Source organism: Octopus bimaculoides, chromosome 12 (genome assembly GCF_046866305.1).
Source record: "Octopus bimaculoides isolate indiv1 chromosome 12, ASM4686630v1, whole genome shotgun sequence".
Classification (NCBI taxonomy): Eukaryota; Metazoa; Mollusca; class Cephalopoda; order Octopoda; family Octopodidae; genus Octopus; species Octopus bimaculoides.
The window spans coordinates 65,151,261-65,179,174 of NC_142939.1; the positions used below are offsets into that span (position 1 = coordinate 65,151,261).

The following is a 27,914-nucleotide window of genomic DNA, read 5'->3' on the forward strand; positions in this document are numbered from 1 at the left end:
ATATATCTTGAAATTTTTTTTCTTTCTCTGCAAGAAAGAAAAAAGAAAAGAAAAGAAAAAGAATACCCTAATATCTCAAACTGGCAAATTGGATATTAATAATTACTATGATTGAAGATGCCAATGATATTTTACAGATGTGACATGAAGTTTTATTAAGATCTATCTATCTATCTATCTATCTATCTATCTATCTATCTATCTATCTATCTACCTTCTTATCAACTTATCTGTCTGTCTCTCTCTCTCTCTCTCTCTCTCTCTCTCTCTCTCTCTCTCTCTCCCCTACCTACCTATTTGACAGTCTGTCTGTCCATCCCACCTCTGTCTCTTTACCAGATATTTCTAAAAACAAAAAAAATTCATGATGGCCATTTTGGCATACCTCATCTTCATGTATGTATTACTGTATTCAATCTCTGAAACCCATGGGCTTTTTGATGTTCGACCTTTTTTTATTATGAAGAGGCCGATTTGGAAAACCAATAGACATTCCAAACAAAACAAAACTTTTGAATATACAACTCTTTTAACTCAAAAACCTACAAGGACTACTACAGACATACCAAGAAGACCAACCACTCTTTCTCCAGGTATATCTTTGTTTTTATATCAGTTTAGGATGTTGGGCTTTAAAAAAAAAAATTCTCTCATTTTCTTAAACACTTGCTGTGAAAAATGATTATAATTTTTGGGACTATTAACTTCCTCTTCAGCAAAGAAAAATATTTCAGTATTTACAACCTAAGGTAAATGAAAGTACCTTAGGATTACATCTGTTTGATCTCTGGTTGTCTTTAGATGTCTTATTTTTTAGTGTGTACCTAGTACTAAACTAGATTTGAACTCAAAACCTTTAACTTCACCTTTAGAGATGAAATTATCTTAAACATTTTACACTTACACTATGTTTCAGCCAGCCTGATTGCTAATTGTCATAAAGTGTCTTATTCCTGAATATGTATGAATCTAGATTCAAATTTAAAAACTTTAACTTCACTTTTAGAAATGAAATATGCTTAAATAGTTTACATTTCCATGATGTTTCAATCAATTTGATCTCTCATTCTAATCAGGTTCCTTATTCATGAGTATTACCAAATTAGATTTGAATTCATAAACATTAATCTCACTTTGTTTCTCTCCAAAATGCATTTTCTTGTTTCTCGAGAGCCTTCTCCAGCTCCTCGTCCTCACTATTTCTATCTTATCCCCTGCTACTCTCACCCACCTTTATATAATGTGAAATAGCCACATATTTCCTCTATAGAAGAATACTTCCACCTGTCCCTTCAGCATACTTCAGCCTCTCAACATTTGGTATAGACCACCCATCCAGTCTTGTCTGCTACAACTCCAAGCAGTTAAAAGTCTTTTCTTTATTGTTACTTGCTGATCTCACCCAGTATATTGTGTAAAGATGAAATATGCTTTACTCTCTCTTTACTCTTTTACTTGTTTCAGTTGTTTGACTGTGGCCATGCTGGAGCACCGCCTTTAGTCGAGCAAATCAACCCCAAGACTTATTCTTTGTAAGCCTAGTACTTATTCTATCGGTCTCTTTTGCCAAACCGCTAAGTTACGGGGACGTAAACACACCAGCATCAGTTGTCAAGCGATGTTGGGGGGACAAACACAGACACACAAACACACATATATATATATATATACATATATACGACGGGCTTCTTTCAGTTTCCATCTACCAAATCCACTCACAAGGCTTTGGTTGGCCTGAGGCTATAGTAGAAGACACTTGTCCAAGGTGCCACGCAGTGGGATTGAACCCGGAACCATGTGATTCGTAAGCAAGCTACTTACCACACAGCCACTCCTACACCTATTTTACATTTCCACTATTTTTCAATCTCTCTCTCTCTCTCTCTCTCTCTATATATATATATATATATATATATATATATATATATATATATAAAAGAGTTCTGATGTTTCCAGTCCTTCCAAATGAGCAGTGGAGTCCACTTTGGGAATCACTGATGACAACGACAACAATGACGATGATAATGATGATGATGATGATGATCACAACTTGAGGGTGACAGTGATAATGATAATGTTTCAATGATGAGACTGACAATTGTTCTGTTGGCTTACGTAAACTTCAATTTGCAGGTTTAAAACTCAAGTACAACTACCAGGAGATTCTCCTCAAATCCATGCTGTTCTATGAAGCCCAGAGATCTGGATATTTACTTCCCAACCGTAGAATACGATGGAGAGGTCACTCAGCATTAAATGACAGAAGTGAATTCGGTGAAGACTTGACCGGTGGCTGGTACGACGGTAAGTCTGTTTTCTCTACAGCAGATGTTTTCAACCATTGTGCTATGGCACATATATGTGACGTGGCATATTAACATACCATTTATGAACTGTAAGTGTATCACAAGATTATGAGGGGAGTCAGAAAATGCTAAGTTATCTAGAAAACTTTAGTTTAACCCCTTTGATACCAACCAGCCTGAGACTTCTTCTGGTTCTTAGGATACAAACTCACTGTTTAAAATGATCTAAATTAAAACATTCCATCAAAAACTTTAGGTTAATTTACGTTCTAAACACCAGCTAAATAATGACAAAGTAATTTTACTAAATTCTTCATTATTTTAAAAATTAATTGAAACAAAAGCAGTACACCTCAATAGGTATATGGGAACAAAAGGGTTGAACTCACCCCACTGACACCTGTGTACTGTAAATTGCATCATACAAGTTGATTTTTTAAGCTTGAAAAAAATCTCCAAAACTAGAGTCCCTTTTACAACGTAAGAATATTACACAAACAATTACCCTCAAAATTACTATTTGTAAATCTCACAATGAGATACATTCAGCAACAGTACTTTGGAATAAAGATTGTTTGTCAACATAACATGGCAGTCCTGGTTTAGGATGAATGTCACTGTAATTTAGCCCCAGGAGACATCGTCTCCAGCCGGCTATACAACATGATCTGTGTCCTTATATTTTCGAGCAAGGGAATCTAGCACCCCAACTCAGCTCCAAACAATATCTGTGTATCGCGATTTCCGGGTTATTTCCCTTCGTCAGCACAGAATAATTGTTCAGCTAGAGGTGGCGCTGCCAGATTCCTGTTCGAAATATATAGTTTTCAAAGTGACAATTAGTCACTAATCTATAAATTAGAAAATTACCATTTGTAAATCTCATACGTGAGATATTCAGCAACAGTACTTTGTAGTAAAGATTGTTTGCCAACATAACATGGCAGTCCTGGTTTAGGACAAATGTTGCTGTAATTTGAGTTGATTATTGTATTGTTTTGAGCTGAATGGGGGTGCTAGATTCCCTTGTTAAAAAATATAAGGACACAGATCGTGTCGTATAGCAAGCTAGAGACAATGTCTGCTGGGGCTAAATTACAGTAACATTTGTCCTAAACCAGGACTGCCATGTTATGTTGGTAAACAATCTTTACTACAAAGTACTGTTGCTGAATATCTCATGTTGTGAGATTTAAAAATAGTAATTTTTTGATTTTTTAAGCCTGAAAAAAATCTCCAAAATTAGGGTTCATTTTACAAGGTAAGCATATTATACAAACCATTACCTCAAAGTACTGTTCCACTGGTTAACCAAAATATATTGGTTGTATATTTAGGCTGTTTGCTATGCATTGATATAACTCAAATAGTAAAATGGTATAACAGTAAATGTCTTGATGTAAGTGATGTAGTCTTATTGTATGCTTCTGTCACAGATTAACAACATAGCCTGTCCTGGTTTAAGTTAAAGCATCAGCCCATTAATTACCTACTGTATGTTGAGAAAAGGGGTGGAATTTATGCAGCAGGTGTGGGCCTAACCCAGAATTTTGAACTAAAAACATTATATGTTGACTTCTATGTCAGGTTGACTAGTATGCTACAATTAGCAGTATTCTTTTGTGACAATGCATCTGCTATCAACTCTGAATGGAACCATTCACTCAGTAGGCTTTTGTACAGGTTCTGTCAGCTAAATTTCCCTCATAAGGCTTTGGTCAACCCAAGATTACAATTGAATACACTTGTCCTTGGTACTATAATGGAGGCATGTAGCATAGTGGTTAGGAAGTTGGAGTCATGATCATAAGATTGTGGTCTCAATTCCTGGACCATACAACACATTGTGTTCTTGAGCAAAACACTTCATTTCACTTTGTTCCAACCTACTAATCTGGTAAAAATGAGTAATCTTGTGATGGACCAACATCCCGTTCAGTGGGTAGATATAGATGTGTGCCACGGAAACTGGGAAACCAGCCCTTATAAGTCCTATGGCTCAAGAAGGATATGATATATTTAGCATGGAAATTGAAAAAAAATGTGTATGTCAAGGGGTTAAAATGGCCATATTTACTGCCAACCATTTAACAGTCTCAAGCAATGCAACATATTTGATTCTGTCCTAGGATGTGGAGAGACTGACTAAAAATAGCAACCAGATCTCCCCCAAATCATACTTGACTATATTCTTTTTAAAAAAAAAAATGAAGGTTATATTGGATAATGTATTCCTAGATACACTATGCCTGAACATGAAGAATGGAGTAGCAGTGATTAAAATCCTTTGAATGTAGGAATTCTCAACCAGGAATGTTGTGGGGCACAGCAGTATGGATAAGCAGATACCATCTATCCCAGTACATAACTGGTACTTTATTTTGTTGACCCTCAAGGGATGAAAGGCATAGTTGACCTGGGTGGAATTTCAGATTCTGAGTTCAAATCCCATCAAGGTCAATGTTATCTTTCATCCTTCTCGATGCCAATAAAATAAAGTTCCAGAGAAATACTAGGGTCAATGCTAATGACTTGCCCCTCCCTTCAAAATTGCTAGCTTTCTGCCTCAATCAAAAACAATAACAAAAACAACAACCGCATAGGCAAGGACAATGTCAAATGAAGCAAACTGATTTAAAATACTTAATCATCTTCTGTGTTTTGTAATGCCTCCAAGCACTTTTAAAGAAGCCTGGAATATATTTGCATATTCAATAATGTAACTACTCACCATGGGATTGAAACTTCTATTCATAACTTGTTTGAAATGTCTGCCAGTCTTTTTGTCAATATTTAATCAGACATTCATACAGAAGTCATGAATAATCCTGTAGATGTTACAAAAGTCCCACACCTGCAATAATATTCTCAGAAAATTAGCATATGATCTTGCATTTTCTTATTCTTTTTTTCCTTTATTACTTGGTTAATGAAAATTTATAATTAACCAGGTACCTTCACATTGTACATATTACAAATGAAGTTATGATATTCTAATTTTATATTGGCTATGAATTAAATACATGTGGCTCCCCTTGTGGTTGCAATTATTACAAGGGAGAGAATCATTTCTTTATAATATTTGGTGAGATTAAAAATTTGAATTCGAAATTAGAGAATTATAAGGAAAAAGGTATGTAGAATTCACATGTTTAATTTATTTTTTTCATTTACTTATTACAAAGTTCTTAAAATTTCTCATTGGTGGTATTCATGCTATAGCATAATTTCACTCTTTTTAGAAATTATCAGCATGATATAACCTATGATAAAAATCTCATTATGAGATCATTAGTTTCACTTTGAAGTAGTAAAATCTCTCTTTGAAGTAAGACCTGTTCACTTAGAATCACAAATTCTGTGATTTATCCAGTGTCCTTCTTTTTAAAAGTCAGAAATGTCTGGTTTGAGGTATATTTGGCTATTGTAGTTGCTGTTGTGGCTTATCCTTCAGGTTAACCTCATGAAGCAAATCAATAATCAAAGGTGTTCCAGCCATGACCATCCCATCTTTTTGTTGTGTGCTGGGAACCTAGAAACACATTATATAACATTTATTTCTAAAATGGTTCAGTAACTATTTCTAACTGGTCGAATGATCATGTAGAGGCTTCCTCATCGGTTTCCTGTGATTTAAAATGGAACAAGATCAAGATTGGAATTTGAACACAGACACTTTGAATTTAAAATTTAGAATGAAAAATTAAAGGTATTTAGATAAAAGAAGCTCTTTGTCAGTGGGATTTAATGCCAAGATATTCTACTTCTCTTATGTTCAGACTGGCCACTTCTGACCTCTCACACTTATCCTATAATGTCATTCTAAAAATATACAATTATGTCATTGAAATCTCAGAGCTATGAGATAATGCAGGATTAATTCAAAACAATGTGAAAAAATAAGCATTATATTTGACAGAGTAATCTGAACGCTAAAGGGTTAAATGTGTGTATTTATGTATGTCAGTGTGTGTGTGTGTGTGTGTGTGTGTGTGTGTGTGTGTGTGTGTGTGTGTTAATTCTAACATTCAGATTTGTTTGTCAAATATAATGCTTATTTATTAACATTGTTTTGAATTAATCATGCATTTCCTTGTACCTTTGAGATTTTGATGACATGGTTTCTTAATTTTACAATGACATTGTAGGATAGGTGCAAAAGGTTGGAGCTGGTCCGGTTTAGCATAACTCTGTTTTTAAGGCCAATTCATGCAAAGTTGGTACTGAAACAATTAAAGATGAGATAAAAACTCTCTTCGTTTTCTTATTTGGATGATATTTTACTCTTCATTCAACTCACAGATTGGTTTTATTAAATGTGACACCTGGAATTTTCTACACCTGAAGAATTGCTATCTTACTGAAGACTAGAGTTCAAGAGTGTAGATAGCTTTGAGTTCAGGTTGTTTATTGCATTAGAAATAAACTGTCTTTCTACCCTTCCAGGACCTCATATATTTTTGTGTGTGTGTGTATATGTATGCATAGGTGTATGTATGTGTGTGTGTGTATGTTTGTGCGTATATATATACATATATATATATCATCATCAACATCATCATTTAACGTCCGCTTTCCATACTGGCATGGGTTGGATGGTTTGACTGAGGGCTGGCAAGCCAGAAGGCTGCACAAGGCTCCTATATGATCTGGCAAAGTTTCTACAGCTGCATGCCTTTCCTAATGCCAACCACTTTGAGAGTGTAGTGGGTGCTTTGTATTATATATATATATATATATATATATATATATATATATATATATATATATATATATATATATATATATTATATATGTATATATATATATATATATATATATATATATATATATATATATATATATATATATATTATAATATATATATATCATGTGCTTGAATATTGAACAATGAGAATGAGTGCCAACTATATATATGTGTGTGTGTGTGAGAGAGAGAGAGAGAGAGAGTGTATTGTGTGAGTGTGTGTGCACTGGCATGGTTGTGTGGTAAGAAGTTTGTTTCTCAACCACATGGTTCCAGGTTCAGTCCCACTGCATGGTACCTTGTTTGATTATATAAAGCCTCAGGCTGATCTGAGAAAACCCATCTTGTATATACATATATGTGTGTGTGTATATATACACATACACACACACACACACACACACTTCTTACGACACAGCCATAAATTTATGTGTATGTATGTGTGTGTGTGTGTGTGTGTGCGTGTGTGCATGTGTGTGTGTGTGTGTACTGTGTGTTTGTGTGTGGGAGTAAGTGTAAAGTACCTGATAATCAATTTAAAAATAACATAATTAAGTTGTCTCATCTATTTGTTATTTTAATTAATTATCTGACAGTTAGGTCAATTAATAACAGATTTAGTGACAGAAACAGAAGAAAAGAATGGATTAGCTATTCTGTGTGTGTGTGTATGTGTGTGTCTGTATGTGTGTGTATGTGTTCATACAAAGTACTATGTGTGTCTGTCTCCTACATATATATATATATATACAGAGAGAGAGGGGGGGAGAGAAAGGGAGAGAGAGAAAGGGAGATAGGGAGAGAGAGAGATACAATTGTATAGAATATAATTATAATTAAGGGCACAAAAGCTAGCATGCTTATATGCTAGAAAGAGACACCAAATACATTCAACTCAGAACATAATGAGTCGGAAGAAATGCCACTAGCCATTTGGTCTGATGTGCTAACAATTCTGCCTGTTTGCTGCTGTAATAGTAATAATAATACAATAGACAGGGGATAATAATATGGATAGACTTACACCTCAGATCCTTTTCTCTTATCATTCCACTGTAATAATGAATAATGCAGAAGATAAGGAAAAATGAAAGAAAGGGATATATGTGGATAGATAGGCAGGTTGTAAGATGTGTAGGAAGAGACAGACCTAGTGCATAAGGAAAGTGAGAGATGTACGATGGCAGAGAGGGAGGGATAATTTGGTAGCATAGAAGGGTGATTAATGTAAAATATGAGTGGAGAGGTACAATGTTAAGAATGAAAGATGGATGTCATTGCTGCAACAATTAATTTATATCACTTTGTGAACTACATGTCTATGTGAATGATTGTAAACATTTTAAATGAGCAAACTTTGCTTTATTTTAATGTTATTATAAGTTGTTTCTTTTTCTTTGTCTCATCTTACCAGCTGGAGACCATGTGAAATTTGGGTTTACCATGGCAAGTGCTACCACCATATTGTTATGGGGCCTTGTTGAATTCCGAGAGGCCTATGAAAAAACTGGTCTAATAAAAGACATGTTGGATTGTGTGAGATGGCCTTTAGATTACTTCTTGAAAGCACATACTATGAAATATGAGTTCTATGTACAGGTGAGTATGTGCGTATGTGTGTGTGTGTGTGTGAATATATATATATATATATATATATATATATATATATATATATATATATATATATATATATATATATATATATAAAACTTAGATTTGTTTCGACCAAAGACTGGTCCAGGCCATGTCTAACTTAATAGCACCACCTGATAGGATTATCTAAATCCTTTTTACAGTCAAGTTTGGTCTATGGTCCATTCAAGTAGTGAGTTCTTATTGAGTGAGTTGTATCCAGGTACGGATGGCTTGTCTGATATTCTTTGAAGAAAGCTGTCTAGACTCCGTTTAAAGCTGATAGGATCCTTTTCCTCTTTTATCTGTTTCGGGACAATGTTAAACAGGGCAGGGCCTGTTGAGGAAAAGAAATTATGCCGCAATGTACCTATATGTTGTGATCTTGAATTATGTATGTATATATATATATATTTATACATATGTGTATATATATAGATGTGTGTGTGTGTGTATGTATGTATTTATGTGCGTGTGTATGTATCATCATCATCATGTAGTGCCTGTTGTCCATGCTGGCATGGGTTGGACGGTTTGATCAGAGCCGGCAAGCTGGAAGGCTGCATCAGACTCCAGTCTGATTTGGCATGGTTTCTATGGCTTGATACCCTTCCTAACGTCAACCACTCCAAGAATTTAATGGGTGCTTTTACATGCCACTGGCACAGTGCCATTTGTATGACACCAGTATCTGCCATAACTGGCATTTTACTTGGCTTGATGGGTCTTCTTCTCAAGCACAACATAATACCAAAGATCTCAGTCGTTGCCTCCATGAGGCCCAACACTCAAAGGGAGCTTTTCATGTGCCACCGGCATCAGCCCCTTTGCTTCCGTGAGGCCCAATGCTTGTAAGGTGCTTTTTATGTTCCACCGGCATGGGTGCCAGTTATGTGGCACCAGCATCAGCCATGACTATGATTTCACTTGGTTTGACGGGTCTTCTCAAGCACAGTGTATCGCCAAAAGTCTTAGTCACTAGTCATTGCCTTTCTGAGGCCCAAAGTTCAAAGGTCATGCTTTGCCACCTCGTTTCCTAATGTTCACATTTTGAACATTAGGAAAGTCTTGCATATTTTTACTGTTCCACTTACAGATCATATTTCTAATGTGTGTATTAACTGGTTGATTTCTTTTTTAGTACTTATAATTTAAGCTTGGTACTAATTCTATTGGTCTCTTGTGCTAAACCACTTAATTACAGGGGTGTAAACAAACCAGCACTGGTTGTCAAGCAGTGGTGTGGATAAACACAAAGATAAAGATACACAAATAGATATATACATAAATTTATACATGTATATATGTATGTATATGTATATGTATGTACATATGCATGCATGCATGTATGTATGTATGTATGTATGTATGTATGTATGTATGCATGTATGTGTGTGTGTCTACCAAATTTATTCATAAGGCTTTGGTCAGTCTGGGGCTATAATAAAAGACATTTGCCTAAAGTGCTGTGGAGCGGAACTGAACCCAAGTCCATTTATTTTATTTATTTGTTTATTGTATTTATGTTTTTTCTTGTCCCACTTTCAGGTTGGCAACCCTTATATTGACCACAGTTATTGGACAAGAGCCGAAGATATGACCATGGAGAGACCAGCTTTCAAGGTTACAAAGGAAAACCCAGGAAGTGATGTTGTAGCCGAAACAGCAGCAGCATTAGCAGCAGGAGCTATGGTTTTCAATAGAACTGGTCAGCCATAGCCGCTGCCACACCATAAGTCCAATAGTCTGTCTGAAAACTTGACCACTTTAATTTCTTAATGATAAAGCTTCCCAATGAGAATTTAATCCATTTAGACATACAGTTGACCGATTGTATAAGTAGTGGTGATGGGTGGAGTATAGCTGTTGTTGTGGTGGTCATTTAGCCCAGGTCAGCTATGTTCAAATAGACTTCTATTATGCAGGTAGTCAAGACCAAATGACTAAGTGTAACTTGGAGATCTGTTGTTCAGTTATTTATGCAACACAGAGAAATCATCATCATCATCATCATCATCATCATCATCATCATCATCATCATTGTCATCATCATCATCATCATCATTGTCATCATGGTCATTATCATTTGCATCAACATCATCCTGATGTCCACATTTCCATTCTTGCATGAGTCAGACAGAATTTGTTAAGATAAGTTTTCTACGGCTGGATGCCTTTCTTGTCACCAATCCTCACCTTTTTCCAAGCAAGATAATATTTCTCCTTGGATAGACATGTTTTTCACAGAAGGCTGAAAAGTGAACAGTATCGCTTCTTGGATGGTGATGCACATTTATGACCATCACATTATGTCAAGACAAGGGAACACATAGACATACATGTACATACATATGTATACGTGCAAATATGTGTGTGTGTGTGTGTGTGTCCAGATTTTTTTCACCTAACTCACATGTATATATATAAAAGGCATGAATTTTCTGTAAATAAATCATTCATGATGAATCTCTCAAAAGAGATGAAGTGCTAAATGTATAATGTTTATCCAAAATCCTGACTACTTCCATTTTCTTTGTGTGTGTGTCCACTATGCCCCTGCCCTCTCACACACAATCTATCCCCAGTCAAAACTCATCCACAACTTCTCCCCTTCCTCCTACCCAGGATCATCACTTATTGCAGGTCCTTCAACTCTTTCTCATGTGCCTCCCTGCACACTTTCCATGTCTTCACATTTCTACATCAGCCATTCTAATTTCTCACATCAGCACTTTCTCCAGTAACCTCCTCTCCATCCATCTCTGAACAGCCCAAACACTCTTATGAAATACCCCCTATCTCCTAAGTACCACTTATATTCCCCCCACTACACCTTGTGGGTATGTTCCAATGCATCTCCAGTACCATCTATTTCTCTTTCTCTCATTCTATCTGTCTCTCTCTCTCTCTCTGCTTTTCTCTCTAACTTTATCTATCTTTCCTCTCCTTTCTTTTCCTATTGAGGTAGTCAAGTATCTCCTCTATAGTCAGGCACCTATCCTTACCCTTCTGTTATACTTTAACCTCTCAACCAGCACAAAGCCACCTCTCTCACTACCACTCCTTTTCTCAGCTGAGGGGTCTTTACCTTGCAAGTCACCTGATGACTACTGGTGCTGCTATCACATAAAAAACACCCAGTACACTGTGTAGAGTGGTTGGCATTAAAAAGAGCACCCAGCCATAGAAACCATTCAAAGCAGACAATAGAGTCTGGTGCAGCTCCCTGGCTTGCTAGCTCCTGTCAAGCCATCCAGCCTATGCTAGCATGGAAGATAGATGTTAAATGATCATGACGATGATGGTGATGATGATGATTATATATGAATATATATATAATCATAGGCGTAGGAGTGGCTGTGTGGTAAGTAGCTTGCTTACCAACCACATGCTTCTGGGTTCAGTCCCACTGCGTGGCACCTTGGGCAAGTGTCTTCTACTATAGCCTCGGGCCGACCAAAGCCTTGTGAGTGGATTTGGTAGATGGAAACTGAAAGAAGCCCGTCGTATATATGTATATATATATATATATATATATATATATATATATATGTATGTGTGTGTATAGTTTGTCTGTCTGTGTTTGTCCCCCCAACATCGCTTCACAACCGATGCTGGTGTGTTTACGTCCCCGTAACTTAATGGTTCGGCAAAAGAGACCGATAGAATAAGTACTAGGCTTCCAAACAATAAGTCCTGGGGTCGATTTGCTCGACTAAAGGCGGTGCCCCAGCATGGCCACAGTCAAATGACTGAAACAAGTAAAAGAGTAAAAGAGTAATATATATATATATTGCTTTAGTAGAAACATTTATGTTCCCACATAGTAGGGCTGAATCCATGTTATAGGAAACAAGCTTCTCAACCACACAGCCATGTCTGTGCCTGTGGGCCTCTCAGAATTTAGGAAGAGGAGCATTTTTTTTAGGGAAGTCCCCTATCAAATATTCACAGTCTCTTCTTCTTGACCTTCCAAGCACTTGACCAATGTTCCAGTTAAAGCCACCCCTTAGAAGCCCTGCCTGTATCATATCTCCATTTAGCTAACTGCATACTCTGACCGACAGTGAGGAATTGGTTGGATGCACTTTCAACAATCTTGACACGTTGTCTCTGTAATGAACTTCTATCATTAATTCAACCAATATTCAGATTATGGCAAAGTTTTCAGGAACTCAATGTTTCTGTAATGTAGGGGGATGCTTCTGGTAGGATCAGTGAGTTAGCACACTTTGTAATTAGAACCTCTGAGATGTTCAGAATTCAACAATTCCATTAAAGGTTATTGGTGAAGTTACGTATGTAAGAAGAAAGTATTTTGAGATTTGAGTGAGTGTTAAGGTATTTGATGTAATGAGGTGGTGGTGGTGGGGAGGGTGGATAAGGAAGAATGCTCAGTTAATTAATATTACTGATCTAATGAAGAGAGGAAAACATAGAAGCTAAATTATTAATGTCAGTCAATTCAGGTTAAAGCAAAGGGATGATAACCCTTACTACTTTGAGTATGTCAGCTAACATTCCGCTATTATATTTCATGCAGATGATATTCCCAAACAATTTCTCTCAATTACTGGAGAAGTTAGGGCTGTTTTATGAAAGAATATGGTGTATGAATGTTGCTGTTGTTAAGCCACAAGATCATCTCTGGTAGAGAAGACTTTGACTAAAGTCTTCCCATGCATGACTATCCCTCTTTCTTTACATTCACATCTATATCATCAAATGAGTCTTCTTTAAAGATGAAAAATTATCTGGAAGATAGTTGTCACCTATTTCTAGCCAATGATTTTATTCAAAATATTTGTCTATCAGATTCACACACTTATTACAGCGGTCCTTCAGTTTTTCTAAGCCCTGTAAAAGAACTCACAGGCCTTTCATGATAGCCTTAAAGCCAAGAATTTTTTAGCACCCCCTTGTATATACTATCCCACCACCACCACCACAACCATTACTTGTGCCAATGTATCAAGACTAATTGTTGTACTAGGGGTAACAACATTGACTCATATTTTGTCTTTTGCATCTTCTACCTTTAGATAGACTATACGCCACCCAGCTGCAACAACATGCTATTCAATTGTTTGAATTCGCAGACGAATACCGGAATAAGTATAGCGACAGTGTTCCAGTTGTCAGAGAATTCTACCCGTATGTGTATTCCTAGTTTCTTACGTATTTCTTTGACTGAGAATTGTCATCGACAATATAACTTCTCCCTCTCTCTCTCTCTTGTTTGGTGGAAGATCATGCGCACAATCTGGTTTTTAATACTATTAATCTCTGGGTGACTTCAGTAGATTTTCCTGTTCTTCAAAAATATTTATCCCAGATCATTAAGTCCCTCTCCACCTATATTTTTTCTTGCAGACATTAACTAGTGGATAAATATTCAGGTGGGACATCAATTGTATCAACATCAGTGTTTTATGATTTAAACCTACAAATGTCATCTTCATTGCACCTCTTCCTCTGAGAAATTGAAATATATATATGTATATATATATATATATATATATATATATATATATATATATATATATATATATATATATATATATATACATATGAAAAATCGATCTTACTTCTTACTATTTTAATGTATCTTGTGAAGAAGAAATGCTTTATGTTTGAGAGAGAGAGAGAGAGAGAGAGAGAGAGAGAGAGAGAGAGAGAGAGAGAGATCTGTACATATGTCTGCATACATACATACACTCATAGATAGATAATTTGTATGAATGTCTATACACACATATACTTACAGATGCACACACACATATAAAAATGCATATAGAATGCAAAAAGTTCCTGCTATTTGAAAACAGCTTTTTAAATTAGAGATATTTTTTTAAAAATTATTAAAATAGATTGCCACAGGCTGAATATGATAAAACCTGTTAGCACTTTCATCTGCCATACTGGCTCTTTAAACAGCACAACTGCATTTTGGCAATTAGCAGTATTTATTGCTGGATTAGTTTTAGCTTGAACTAAAATGTTCCATTTTGAGTAACTGTTCAACATTTTCCTTTATTTTGAATACTTGAAATTTCCCATTTGTATAAATGTCAAAATATTCATTACTATGGAGTATTCCTAATAGATAGATCTCTGATTTGTTGTTTGTGTACCCTGGCTCTATCAATTAATTTTGTTTCTCTTAACCTGTAATCCAATTCTGTGAATTACCAAAAATTCATATTTCTAAAGAAATTCATAGCAGTTTAAATGACCTTCTAACATCACATCTCAAGATTATGAAATTGTCAGAATTATAATTAGGCTCAATTGTTATATGTCTCACATTAAGCAGTCAACAATTAAGTAACCTACTGGACATTATATTAAAACCATTATGCAAATTAGCTCTTATTTTCATCAGAGATTGTATGGACTCTTTAAATGAAATTTCTAGAGAAAGCACACCTGGAAATAATTCTAGTTAGTTGTGATGTGACAGCACTCTATACAAATATACTGCACAAATTAGGATTGCAACTGAATTATGGACGAATAAGTGCCCTCAAATAAATGTGAGGTTTTTCTAAAGAATCTATCATAGAAGGAATATGACGGTACTAGAATACTAGAAGAGTAGTATGTCTACTATGTCTTCCTTTTTTTGTTTTTGTTTTACTAATAAAGGTTACTATAAATAAAAGGGACAGCAATGGGTGCAAAAGTCACCTCCACTTTTAACAACACTTGTGATGGAGTTTTAGAAGAAAAATCTCTGGTTTGATATTTCTGTTGGTAAGTTTTTTAAAACTTACAGGAAAAGATAACTCAATGACTTTTATATTTTGGGAATTAAAATAAGAATAGCATACAAGATTCCATGAACAAATCAATAACATTCATGAATTGATGAAATGATTAAACTCACATATGTGTGAGTGTACATGTGTGTGTGTATATGTGTGTGCACATGCATGCATGCCTGTTTATGTAGTAAATGTTTCTAATTTAGGCACAAATTCAGTAATTTTGAGGGAAAATTTTTTTAATCAATATCATTGATCTCAGCACTAGAATGGTGCTTAATTTTATCAGTCACAGTGGGATGAAAGGCAAAGTTGATCTTGCCAGGATTTGAGCTGAATATAAAGAGCAAGAAAAAAAATGTTTTCTGGTCTTCCTTCTAACATTTTAATGTTTCTCTCAGCTGATCCCTTTGTATGTACTACTGTTAAACAAATTCTTTGACTGTTTTTTTCTAGTTCTTCAGGTTACCAAGATGAACTAACATGGGCTGCCATTTGGCTGTATCGTGCCACAGGGATGAAAAAGTACTTACATTATGCTGAGAGAAACTATATAGGTGGCTGGGTTTGGTCGTTTTCTTGGGATGAAAAAGAAATTGGTTCCATGGTGAGTTGCTTTGTGGGTTTAAAAAAAAATTCTTTGGTTACTTAGAAATAGAAGCTGTTGATAATTTGAGTTGGTAGAATATACTGGATGATGAAATGATGAATCAAAGGTATATTGTTTCCATGGACAAGATATTCAAATTTCAATAATCTATATATCTGGTTAGCTATAAATGGATATATTTTACCTTGTTGTATCCATAGCTGTGATACTTAACTATTTACATCGCAGTCCATCTAACTGTAAATAGGAACTATAGATATAACAATGCTATATACTTCAGTAGCTGGTATCCATGGTGAAGACAATCGAGTACCAACAACTCACTCTAACTAAATATAAGCTGGTATCACAGGTTTATGTAGTTCAATGTATTGCATCTATGCCCAACACTCTTACTTCTCAATCCTTATAGCTGTAAGCTGTCAATGGCTCAGTTCACCTAACTGCAAGTAGGTACTGTAGGGTGATCTAATACACTTTACTGCATAAAAGACTAAAACCATATTGGCACTCTATTTAAATCAAACTTTGGAAAAATGAAAAGTAAAGACAGCCCCAGCAGGAGTTCAACTCAGAACATAAAATGATGTGCCTGAAGACCACAAGGCATTTTGTCAGCAGACTGCCCTCTCTACCACACACCACATTGAGGGAGCATCTGTGTGATCATTTGATTTGCTACAAATAATAGCTAAATTTCCCTCAACTCATACCTTACCTACTTAAAAAATGAAAGGACAAATTAGATAATGTAGTTTATGATATACTGTGTGTGAAAGTAAAGCAGAATGGTCACAACCGTAACGTCTTTGATTATAGATCTGGTTGATCTGGGCTGACCTGGGGTTAAACAATAACAACCTAACAACAAGTAAATAACTTTGAAAAACTCTGAATTTGTTTCTTTGTAGGTTTTGCTCTACAATTTAACCAGGAAGGCAAAATACAAACGGGATTTGACTCAGATTTTACAAGATTGGTTACCTGGTGGTACTTTGCCCTACACTCCGAAGGGTTTGGTGTATAGGTCATCATGGGGAGTGCTCAGGTATGCAGGTAAGTCAGCAGAGGAAACAGTTCTGTTTGGTTTATTCAAGTAAATACTGACAGTGAATACCTGAACATGTTTTAGTTTCTGCATTTCAGATCTATTCAACATATGCAGATACATGTTTGTGCAGATGATTTAGGAAGTATTAAACATGTAGCTAATGTTCATGTGTAGGCACAGTATGACCAAATGATTAAGAAGCCCACTTTGCAAGCATGAGGTCCATGGCTACAGAAAATGGCATTTATGTGGCTCTTTGGACAAATGCCATTTTCTTTTAGCCTTAGGTTGACACATATGTAAGTGAAATTGGGTAGATGAAAACTTCATACTAGCTTGTTAGTCATTTCTAAAGACAATAGTTATTGTCACTGATACCTTAACTCTGTTTGCAGTTCAGTATAAATCCTAATAATAGCTAATGAGCATTATGCAATCTCTGAAGATTTGATAATGTAAACTGCTTTTAAAATTTTCCTTGTAAAACTTATATTTTATTGTTAATGAAATATACGTAAGATGACATAACTAAATAATTTGTGAACCAACTTTTGTTTTGTTTTGGTGCATGATGTGCACACACACAATACATATATCATCATTATCATTGTTTAATGTCAGCTTTCCATGCTGGCATGGGTTGGATGGTTTGACTGAAAACTGGTAAGCCAGGGTGGGGTGGGGGCTGCATCAGGTTCCAATCTGATTTGACAAAGTTTCTATGGCTGGATGCCTTTCCTAACACCAACCACTCTGATAGTGTAGTGGGTGCTTTTTACGTGCCACATCACAGGTAAACTCACTCCCGTATGTATATGTATATATGTGTTACGTATTTAACACATATAATTACATATCTATCAATGAACATTGAAGTTATTTGTTTTCTCTTTTGATTTTTTAAAAATATATCTTGAACATATTCTTTCAGGAAACATGGCATTTATTGCTCTTCTAGCTGCTGAATCTGGCTTAAATTCAACAGTCTATCGGTATTGGGCTCTTCAGCAAATCCACTACATTCTGGGAGATAGTGGAAGAAGTTATGTCGTAGGGGCTGGTCACAACCCACCAATGAGACCACATCATGCTGGAAGGTAAAGAGCATTTTTTTTTTTTTACATTTAACAGTCCTAGGCGTAGGAGTAGCTGTGTGGTAAGTAGCTTGCTTACGAACCACATGGTTCCGGGTTCAGTCCAGCTGCGTGGCACTTTAGGTAAGTGTCTTCTACTATAGCCTCAGGCTGACCAAAGCCTTGTGAGTGAATTTGGTAGACGGAAACTGAAAGAAGCCTGTCGTATATATGTTTATATATATATATATATATATATATATATATATATATATATATATATATATATGTATGTATGTGTGTGTGTATGTTTGTCTGTCGGTGTTTGTCCCCCCAACATTGCTTGACAACCAATGCTGGTGTGTTTACGTTCCTGTAACTTAGCGGTTCAGCAAAAGAGACCGATAGAATAAGTACTAAGCTTACAAAGAATAAGTCCTGGGGTTGATTTGCTTGACTAAAAGGCAGTGCTCCAGCATGGCCACAGTCAAAATGACTGAAACAAGTAGAAGAGTCAAATCTATTACATACATACATAAGAAGTTTGCTTCCCAACTACAAGGTTCTGGGTTCAGTCTCACTGCATGGCACCTTGGGTGTCTTCTGCTATAGCCTTGGGCCAACCAATGCCTTGTCAGTGAATTTGGTAGGCAGAAATTATATGGAAGTCCATTGTATGTATGTGTATAAGGGCATGTTTTTGTGTTTATCTCCACCCGCTACCACCTGACAACTGGTGTTGGTTTGTTTCTGTCTCCATAACAGAGGAGTTCAGCAAAAGAGACCAATAGAATAAGTACCATTTCTTCTGGTTTTATGTTCTGAGTTCAAATTCCACCAAGGTCGACTTTGCCTTTCATCCTTTCGGGGTTGATAAATTAAGTATCAGTAATGCACTGGTGTCGATCTAATCGACTGGCCCCCTCCCCACAAATTTCAGACCTTGTGTCTCTGGTAAAAAAGAATTATTATTATCATCATCATCATCATCATCATCATCATCATCATCATCATCATTATTAAGGTGGGAAGCTGGCAGAATCGTTAGCAGACCAGGCAGAATGCTTAGCAGCATTTTCTCCGTCTTGACATTCTGAGTTCAAATTCTGCCGAGGTTGACTTTGCCTTTCATCCTACTGGGGCTGATAAATTAACTACTAGTTGCGTACTGGGGTTAATGTAATTGAATTAATCCCTCCCCCAAAATTTCAGGCCTTGTGCCTACAGTAGAAAGGATTATTATTATTATTATTATTATTATTATTATTATTATTATTATAAAGACTAAATGAATTTCTTTTGTATTTCTTTAAGCAAACCCATTTCTATTTTATTTAAAGTTCATGTAAGGTCTCTGGCCCTTGCTCATGGGATGATTTTGAGAGTAAGGGCACCAACCCCATCATACTGTATGGTGCTGTGGTTGGAGGTCCTGATATAAATGACAGTTACATTGATGACCGTTCAGATTTCATCCATAACGAAGTGACATGTGATTATAATGCTGGTTTCCATTCTGCAGTATCAGGTAAGGGATGCTATTTCATACGTCTCTCTGTCTGTATCATCATCATCATCATTATCATCATCATCATCATCATCATCATCATCATCATCATCATCCTCATCATCATCATTTACTGTCAACCTTCCATGCTAGCATGAATTGGACAGTTTGATAGCTGGTTTTCATTGTGTTGTTCATGTCCATGTTGGACACAAACATGTATATAATTGTATATGACATGTATAGAATTGGGCATACATACAAAAGTGTGCCCCACTGTCTTAAAAAAAATATGAAAAGTAAATTGTCCAAAAAAGTGAAAGTAAATTGTGATAGAAGCTGAAAGTAATGGACAATTGGTATACTAAAATTTCATACTACACATTTGATATCTGATGGGTGGGCTTCCTATATGGGTCTTGACAACTTCTATGCTCATCAAATTGCCAACCATTCACTCAATTTTGTTGATCCAAATGATGATGGTATTCATACACAGACAATAGAAGGGTGATGGATGCTCCCCGAGAAGAAACTCAGGTGTTAATGTGGTGTAGTGTGGTCATGAAGAAGGACTTGTTGTCAGAATATATACATCATTTATTGCTACATTAATACAGATGTAAATTTTGTATGAAACGATGTATATTACAGATGCAGGAGATCTTCATCAGAAATTCCCATTTAGGCTGAGTTTTTCACGTCTATGCATTATTCTACGTTTCTTCAGCTATTGCACCAAGTTGAGTATCTAGCTGTGAGAACATATATTAGAGTTACACTGGGTTAAGTAATGTAGCTGTAAGCACAGCTATTACTGAGAATGGAATCCATCAAGGACTAAATTTACTCATGGTCCGAATTCACTGATTTACATGTGGCGAAATGCATGGTCGAACTCAACTGTTATAGAGGGACTAGTGAAGATTTATTTACGTCATGAATCTCATTTTGTGCATCGATGACTGTCATGTTTTCCTGTAAATGTGATTGTTTTAATCTTAAATAGGATCTTTTCAATTGAAAAGATGCCTTAAGGATATGTACGGATTTCGTGTTATATTAAATGTATTTCACATACATTGTTTACGTGGAATCGTGGTATATTACTATCATCACTTTCGGTTTCTATCACAATTTCTATCTTTTTCGGACAATTTACTTTCAGTTTCTTTTTACAACTGTAAACTACAAACCTGACGACTTGGGTACTTTTAGCAGAGTCCACTCCGTTACAAGTATTTCTGGTTGGAAGAGTACTTCTCTCTCTCTCTCTCTCTCTCTCTCTCTCTCTCTCTCTCTCTCTCTCTCTCTCTCTCTCTCACACACACACACACACACACACACATTAGACTCGGAGGTCCAGCAAAGTGTTAAAAGATGACCCTTATTTCCCGATTAAAAATAAATTAAACGATGTCAAACCATTTGGATTTTAGATATCGTATAGCTAAAAGTAAGCGGGGTTTTTGTCATGAAAACAAAACGGTAAAATTGTGTGGATGGAAGGTGGAGAGAGAGAGAGAGAGAGAGAGAGAGAGAGAGAGAGAGAGAGAGAGAGAGAGAGAGAGAGAGAGGACGTGGTATAATGGGGTTGCTGTCAGATTGCTAAAACATCTCGATATTATATCGATCAATCGGTACATCTTGTTTCAAGATTGTACCACCTACCCTTTTCCTTTTATACTTGCATTTATTATCTTTGTTATTGTTGTTGTTGTTGTTGTTATGCAGGAGTGTTCTATTTAGCTAGTCTATGAAGGAATGGTCACTTATCTTTTAAATAAATAACCAGCAACACTTAATACCGCATTTATATTTACGTTCTGTCTTTTGTGTTTAATCGTGTCTATCTCTAGTTTCTAACTCGACGATGTATTGTAGAATACATTTTTTCTTATGTTTTTGTATTTCCTCTTTTTCTTCTTTTAATGGTAGATGAAACCGCTTATTTCCTTTATTCATTTGTTTTTCCTATAGACACTTAAAGCGATATAGCGATTTCTGGCCTCAAATATCTAATATATACGTTGGTAAAAACTTGCTATAAATCAGTAGACATCTTCGATTTGATTGTTCGATACGTATTATTAAAATATTTACTAAAAAGTACAAAGAAAAAAAAGAAAGAAAATATAAAAGAAAAGATAATTATCATTATATTGGTTGAATTGTTAAAGCGTCGGATGAAATAACTTGTGGGATTTAGTTACGGTTTCCTCCTTTCTGAGTTCAAGTCCAGCCGAGGTCAACTTTGCCCTTTGTTGCTCCGGGGTCGAAAGTACCAGTCAAGTACTGGGCTTGATTTAATCGACTAACCTCTTCCAACTAAAATTTCAAGCCCTATGCCTCTGCGAGAAACATCACCATCATTAGCACCACGGAAGGCGGCGAGCTGGTAGAACCGTTAACATGTCGGATAAAATGTATTGTGGCATTTCTCCTGACTCTTTACGTTCTGAGTTCCAATGCAATCGAGGTCGTCTTGGCTTTTCTTCTTTTCGGTGTCGATAAAATAAAGTACCAGTCAAGTACTCCTTCCCTGCCAACATTTGAAACCATTATGATCATCGTTGTTGTAAGAGAATACAAGCTGTCAGTTATCCCGTTTAACCCTTGGTCATTCCCTATGAGAGTCATCATACGACTGGAGTTTCGAAATAGATATCACACTTCATGGGATAAACAGAGGGCAAAGAATTAAGTGGGATGCGATTTTCCTTTCCCACGAAGAAGTGATAACCATTCACAAACTCCTCCCAAATATAACAAGCATTGTAGCTATGAACCAACTCGTCTCTTTTTTTCTCTCCAGAAACCTATGGTAGGTCAACTTTGCCTTTCATCCTTTCAGGGTTGATGAAATAAAGTACCAATGAATCACTGCGGTCGATCTAATCGACCCCCACTCACTGAAAGTTGCTGGCCATGTGCTAAAATTTGCAGCAATTATTTAATGTGCTCTTAATTCTGCTGAGGTCGGCTTTGATTTTCATCCCAACGAGGTCAATAAGATAAACACCAGTTAAGCATTGAAGTTGATGCAATCAATTTACCCACTTTCTCCTAAAATTGCCAGCTCTGTGCCAGAATTTGAAACTTTTATTTAATGTGCTGTCATCTGATTATGGAATATAATTTGAAGGAGATTTGGTTGCCATTTCTGACAGGTCGAACGACTGTGTAGAACAGGCTCGGGCAACTCCGTTCGAGAAGCGGACCATATGAGACATGATTCAGCATAGGGCAGGCCACACTACTAAAACAATTCAACATAATTTTTCGTTGAGCGTGCCATTCGGAAAGTCCCGCGGACCGCAGTTTGCCCACGGCTTTCATATTGGCTCGTTTTGTAGATGTTATTTTAGATATCGGTGTTCTTGTTGTCTTTATCGATTACATGTTATCGGTTATTATAATCATATACATACACATATTCACACCGAAAGGCTTCAGGTTTATTTTTGAGCGTCAGATAATCAATAACCCTTTGATATAAACTTTTCTCCACTTTTGTCGTTGATAGCCCGGCATTTTCAGGCAGAGTGGATCAACGAACGAACTCTTTCAATTCACACATATATCAATTAAGACTCTTGACTACGTCTTTGTTTCCTGGCTTTTTGTTGTACTTTATTTTTTGTTACCTTCTTCTCACACATCACTTTCCATTTACTAGCTGCTCCCCGCCGCACATACATACACATACGCACGCACGCATATGCACAGACACACGTAAGTACGAACACACACACACACACACACACACACACACACAAACACACACACACAAACATACACGCATACACATGCACATACAAGCACGGACACATACATACATAAACTCAGGTATACATACACACAGACATGCACAAGTACGAACACGCACACACATACCCAAACATGCAACCACACATACGCACATACACATACAAACACACACACTGGCACGTAAGCACTCACACATACACACACGCGCGCGCGCGCACAAATGCACCCACCTACACACGCACATACACACACATGTACACACTCATACGCTGATCCATTAAAGATCAACTTGAATAAACAAACAAGAATGGGTTTTCGTTTGCCTTTTAGTGAGCAAAAATTTGTCGACATTTTTGTAAAGTAAAAGCTTTTTAATCAGATACAGTTTACAAAATAAAGATTTTCCTACAAAAAAGGAGTCATTTGTGTCAACATCTTTCTGAAACATCAACCAGTTTAGTAGTTTTTCATTATTAGTTTTTAAAACGTTTACACACATTACGGCTCTAACCACCAATTGTTTTTGTTGCTTTGGGCATACGTCATTTAAGTTGGAGAAATGAATATAGAAAATTTCATATTTTTGGCACAAGACCAGCAATTTCGGGGGCGGAGGAAAGTCGATTATATTGACCTCAGTGCTCAACTGGCACTTATTTTATCGACTTCAAAAGGATGAAAGGCAAATTGACGTCGGCGGTATTTGAACTCAGAACGTCAAGATGAACGAAGTGCCGCTAAGCATCTTGCCTGGCGTACTAACGACTCTACCGGCTCACCGCCTTAAAGGCATTAATAAGTATTTGTAATAGTTTTTTTCCTTCTATAATTTGTATTATTTGCTCGTGATCGGCTTTAATCTTTCTGGGGGACAATTTAGATTTCCACCAGGGTTTAAAGAGGAAAAGCAAGCCAGTGGCTGACGCGACTCTCAAGAGCCAAAGGCGAGTATTTCATGAGGCGGGAGTTTTTTTTTTGTTTTTTTGTTTTCATGTATACCTCAACAGAACCACCATAAGCTACAAACTTACCAGAATTTGAATGTCAAAAAGGACAATCATGTAAGATAAATATATAGAATAATGTATGCAACAAAAACGCCATAAACTGAGAAACAAAGAACTCCAGAAACAGTACATGAACTACGAGGGTCGGTGTGACCAAATGAGATTTATTGTTCTGTAATCTATATAGTCCCCCTTGCAGTCCACACACACTTCTTCCATCGGTGTTATAGTGCTTGGATCCCATTGGTGAAGAAGCTTTCAACCTGTTGCTCAAAAAAGTCATTAATAACGGACATGGCATCGTCATCATTGCGATACTACTTCCCGGCCTGTTTTTTTGTTTTTTTTTTCATGTTGGGGAACAGTTGGTAGTCAGATGGAACCAAATCAGGAAATAAGGTGAGTGATCAACCAGTTGACAGCCACAGTTACGCACAGCAGCCATTGAAATGTAGGACTTATGTGCTGGAACATTGTTCTGATGAAACAAGACCCTTTCGTCTGTTTTCCTGAACATTTTGTCTTGTTAGCCTTTCATAACTGCCTCAGCATGTATAATTTCAATGAAAGACAATTTAAAACCACGGAAACATAAAATATAGAATGTTCACAATCAACAACAGCAGAACGCGCACACACACTCACACAAACAAGCATATCGAGCGCATACGTCTATATGTCTCATCTTCAGCTGCCAAATGGATATCCTTATGGTTTCGACACCTGAGCAGTACCATTCAATCCGACAGTGATATTTGCGGTGTATTTCTTGGAGATAGAGTCGGGCATACTCTGGTGAGGAGATGAGGTCTCTATGTATATTCATAAATGAAATATTCTTGATATCACTATATATATATATATATATATATATATATATATATATATATATATATGTGTGTGTGTGTGTGTGTGTGTGTGTGTGTGTGTGTGTGTGTGTGTGTGTGTGTGTGTGTGACGGGTGATATTAATTAGTAAACAATAATATGAGATGTCGGCGTCGTAATCAGCGTGTAAGGATTGGTTCTTCGTTGATAGCCATTATGTAAAGGTGAAAGAACAGTGATTGAAGTTATGAAGAAAATATTTATTTACCGTTACATCGAATATACCATGCCTCGACGGGCAGGCGATAAAATCATAGAGCGTGCGAAGTAAAAAGGTTAATTTTGGCCTGTGTGTTCGTATTGTAGTAGTAAACCATAGAGAGAGATATGGTAATGTGCAGAGAAGACAAAGTGAGTTAGTGAAAGTGAGAAAGTGTGGGAAGTCTCATAGCTGCCGACAGTAGATTTCATTTCTCCATTTGACCATTGTCTTTAGTAGCTACTACCTAACTGATGGTAGCTGTCTCTGACTCGAGTTTGTCATTCATTAACTAACTGATTGAGTTGTCACGAGCCGACTAACTCAGTTGTCACCAAGTCACTAACTGATTTTTGCTTGGGGGTTCTTGCTTTTATAACTATCCAGAAGGATAGATATATCGTTGAGAACAATAGATTTAGTTGGTGGTCTTGTTATCTCTATCTTAGCTTTTGGTGGAGTAGAAGAGGTTAGAAAGGGTCAAGTGGTGAAGGCATTATTTCAGCCTAGCTAAAGGCATCTGGAAAATGTAAAACTGCTGTAACAGAAAAACCATTGTTTCACCGTGGGAAAAGTTCTGTTCAACTGTTTACTTGAAATTTGGCTATGGTAGATCGAATCCACTTCATGCCTGCAATTTGCACTACGTATACACGCACACACACACACGCACACACATTTCTGTGATATATTCGTGTCATAAATTCACGATCATTTATATGGTCTGTTATAATATTTGTGTATGTATATACGTGTGTATGTATGTGTGTGCATGCATGCATGTAGTATGTATGTACGTGTGTATATTTGTGTGTGTGTGTGTGTATATATATATATATATATATTACAGATAAGAAAGTAAATTTCGAATGCAGTATAGCTGTGAAAACAAGGGGTAAAATACCCAATCATTTTGCTGTTTTCACAGCTATACTGCATTCGAAATTTGCTTCCATATCTGTAAAATACCAGACACAAAGTTTGTTCATAAAACGTCATATATATACATACATACATACATACATACATATATATATATATATATATATATATATATATATATATATATATATATATATATATATATATATACAGATAGATAGATAGATAGATAGATAGATAGATAGATAGATAGATAGATAGATATTCTTTTATTTTACTTATTTTAGTCATTTGACTGCGGCCATGCTGGAGCACCGCTTTTAGTCGAACTAATCGACCCCAGGACTTATTCTTTGTAAGCCTAGTACTTATTATATCGGATTGTTTGGCCGAACCGCTAATGTTACAGGGATGTAAACATACCAACATCGATTGTCAAACGATGGTGGGGGACAAACGCAGCCACACAAATATATACATAGATATATATACAACGGGCTTCTTTCAGTTTCCGTCCACTGACAAGGCTTTGGTCGGCTCGAGGCTACAGTAGAAGACACTTGCCCAAGGTGCCACGCAGTGGGACTGAACCCAGAACCATGTAGTTGGGAAGCAAGCTTCTTAATGATGGTAGACTATGAAGTTAAGTAATGAACCAGTCCAGAACTACCATCATTAATTTGAATCATTTGCTTGATATGTTCATGATTTCAACACCATTATGATGTACGGTTGTATTTCATCCCATGTCTTTTCAACTTGCTTTTTTTTTTGCATGTTTTCATAGGCCAACTATGAAAGTTGTATTTGAATGTTATCTATTTTTATTGTCTGCCTGCTACTACTACTACTAATAATAAGACCCTGAGGAGATGCAGTATCCCATATTTTATTATATTTTATAATATGCATGAATCAATCTGGATATTGCATCGAAATGGTCATAGGTCATTTTCATTATTATTATAATAAAGTATTTTCAATGGATCAGTTTTGAGCTCTCATTTAAATCCACACACACACACACACACACACACACACACACACACACACACACTCACACACACACACATGACGTTTTATAAACAAATAATTTCTCACCCTCAAGAAATATTTTACTCGCTATTTTCAAAATGCAATTTTAATTTATTAATTTGTAATTCGAATGAGTTGGATATGGAAACAATTATAGGTGACAGAAAAGTAATAATATGTTAATAATTTGATGTTTATCTGTTAAAGCTCCATTTTCTTCTTATCATTTACTATATATATACATATGAAATCTTTGTTATATTTTTCTTCTAGGTCTAAATTATTTATTTTCAAGAGGAATGTTAAGAGAAGGAAAGCTTTGAATACTGACCAGCTTCGATATAACTCAAGCGGTCCTACTGTCTTTAACACGAGGAAAACTTGTACTTTAAATGGGAGTCAGCTTATTGTACATGTTATTAATGAAAACAGAAATTGGG

General features: G+C 36.2%; 1 protein-coding gene across 1 annotated transcript; it reads left to right on the forward strand.

The window, feature by feature from the left end:
• On the forward strand, positions 1 to 27,914 carry LOC106881023 (uncharacterized). Its single transcript, XM_089361296.1, has 10 exons — positions 1 to 593; positions 2,134 to 2,304; positions 8,468 to 8,652; positions 10,234 to 10,393; positions 13,728 to 13,839; positions 15,909 to 16,059; positions 16,974 to 17,118; positions 18,045 to 18,210; positions 19,527 to 19,714; positions 27,748 to 27,914. The coding sequence occupies exons 1-10, from the start codon at positions 365 to 367 to the stop codon at positions 27,795 to 27,797; spliced, it is 1,557 nt and encodes a 518-aa protein (XP_089217422.1). The 5' UTR covers positions 1 to 364; the 3' UTR covers positions 27,798 to 27,914.

Excerpts from the sequence above, each read along its gene's own strand:
- LOC106881023 (XM_089361296.1), top strand. The coding sequence starts at position 365 with ATGATGGCCATTTTGGCATACCTCATCTTCATGTATGTATTACTGTAT. Across the intron at positions 594-2,133 it reads ACCAACCACTCTTTCTCCAG|GTTTAAAACTCAAGTACAAC; the intron begins GTATATCTTTGT and ends TTCAATTTGCAG. Across the intron at positions 18,211-19,526 it reads AGACCACATCATGCTGGAAG|TTCATGTAAGGTCTCTGGCC; the intron begins GTAAAGAGCATT and ends TTTTATTTAAAG.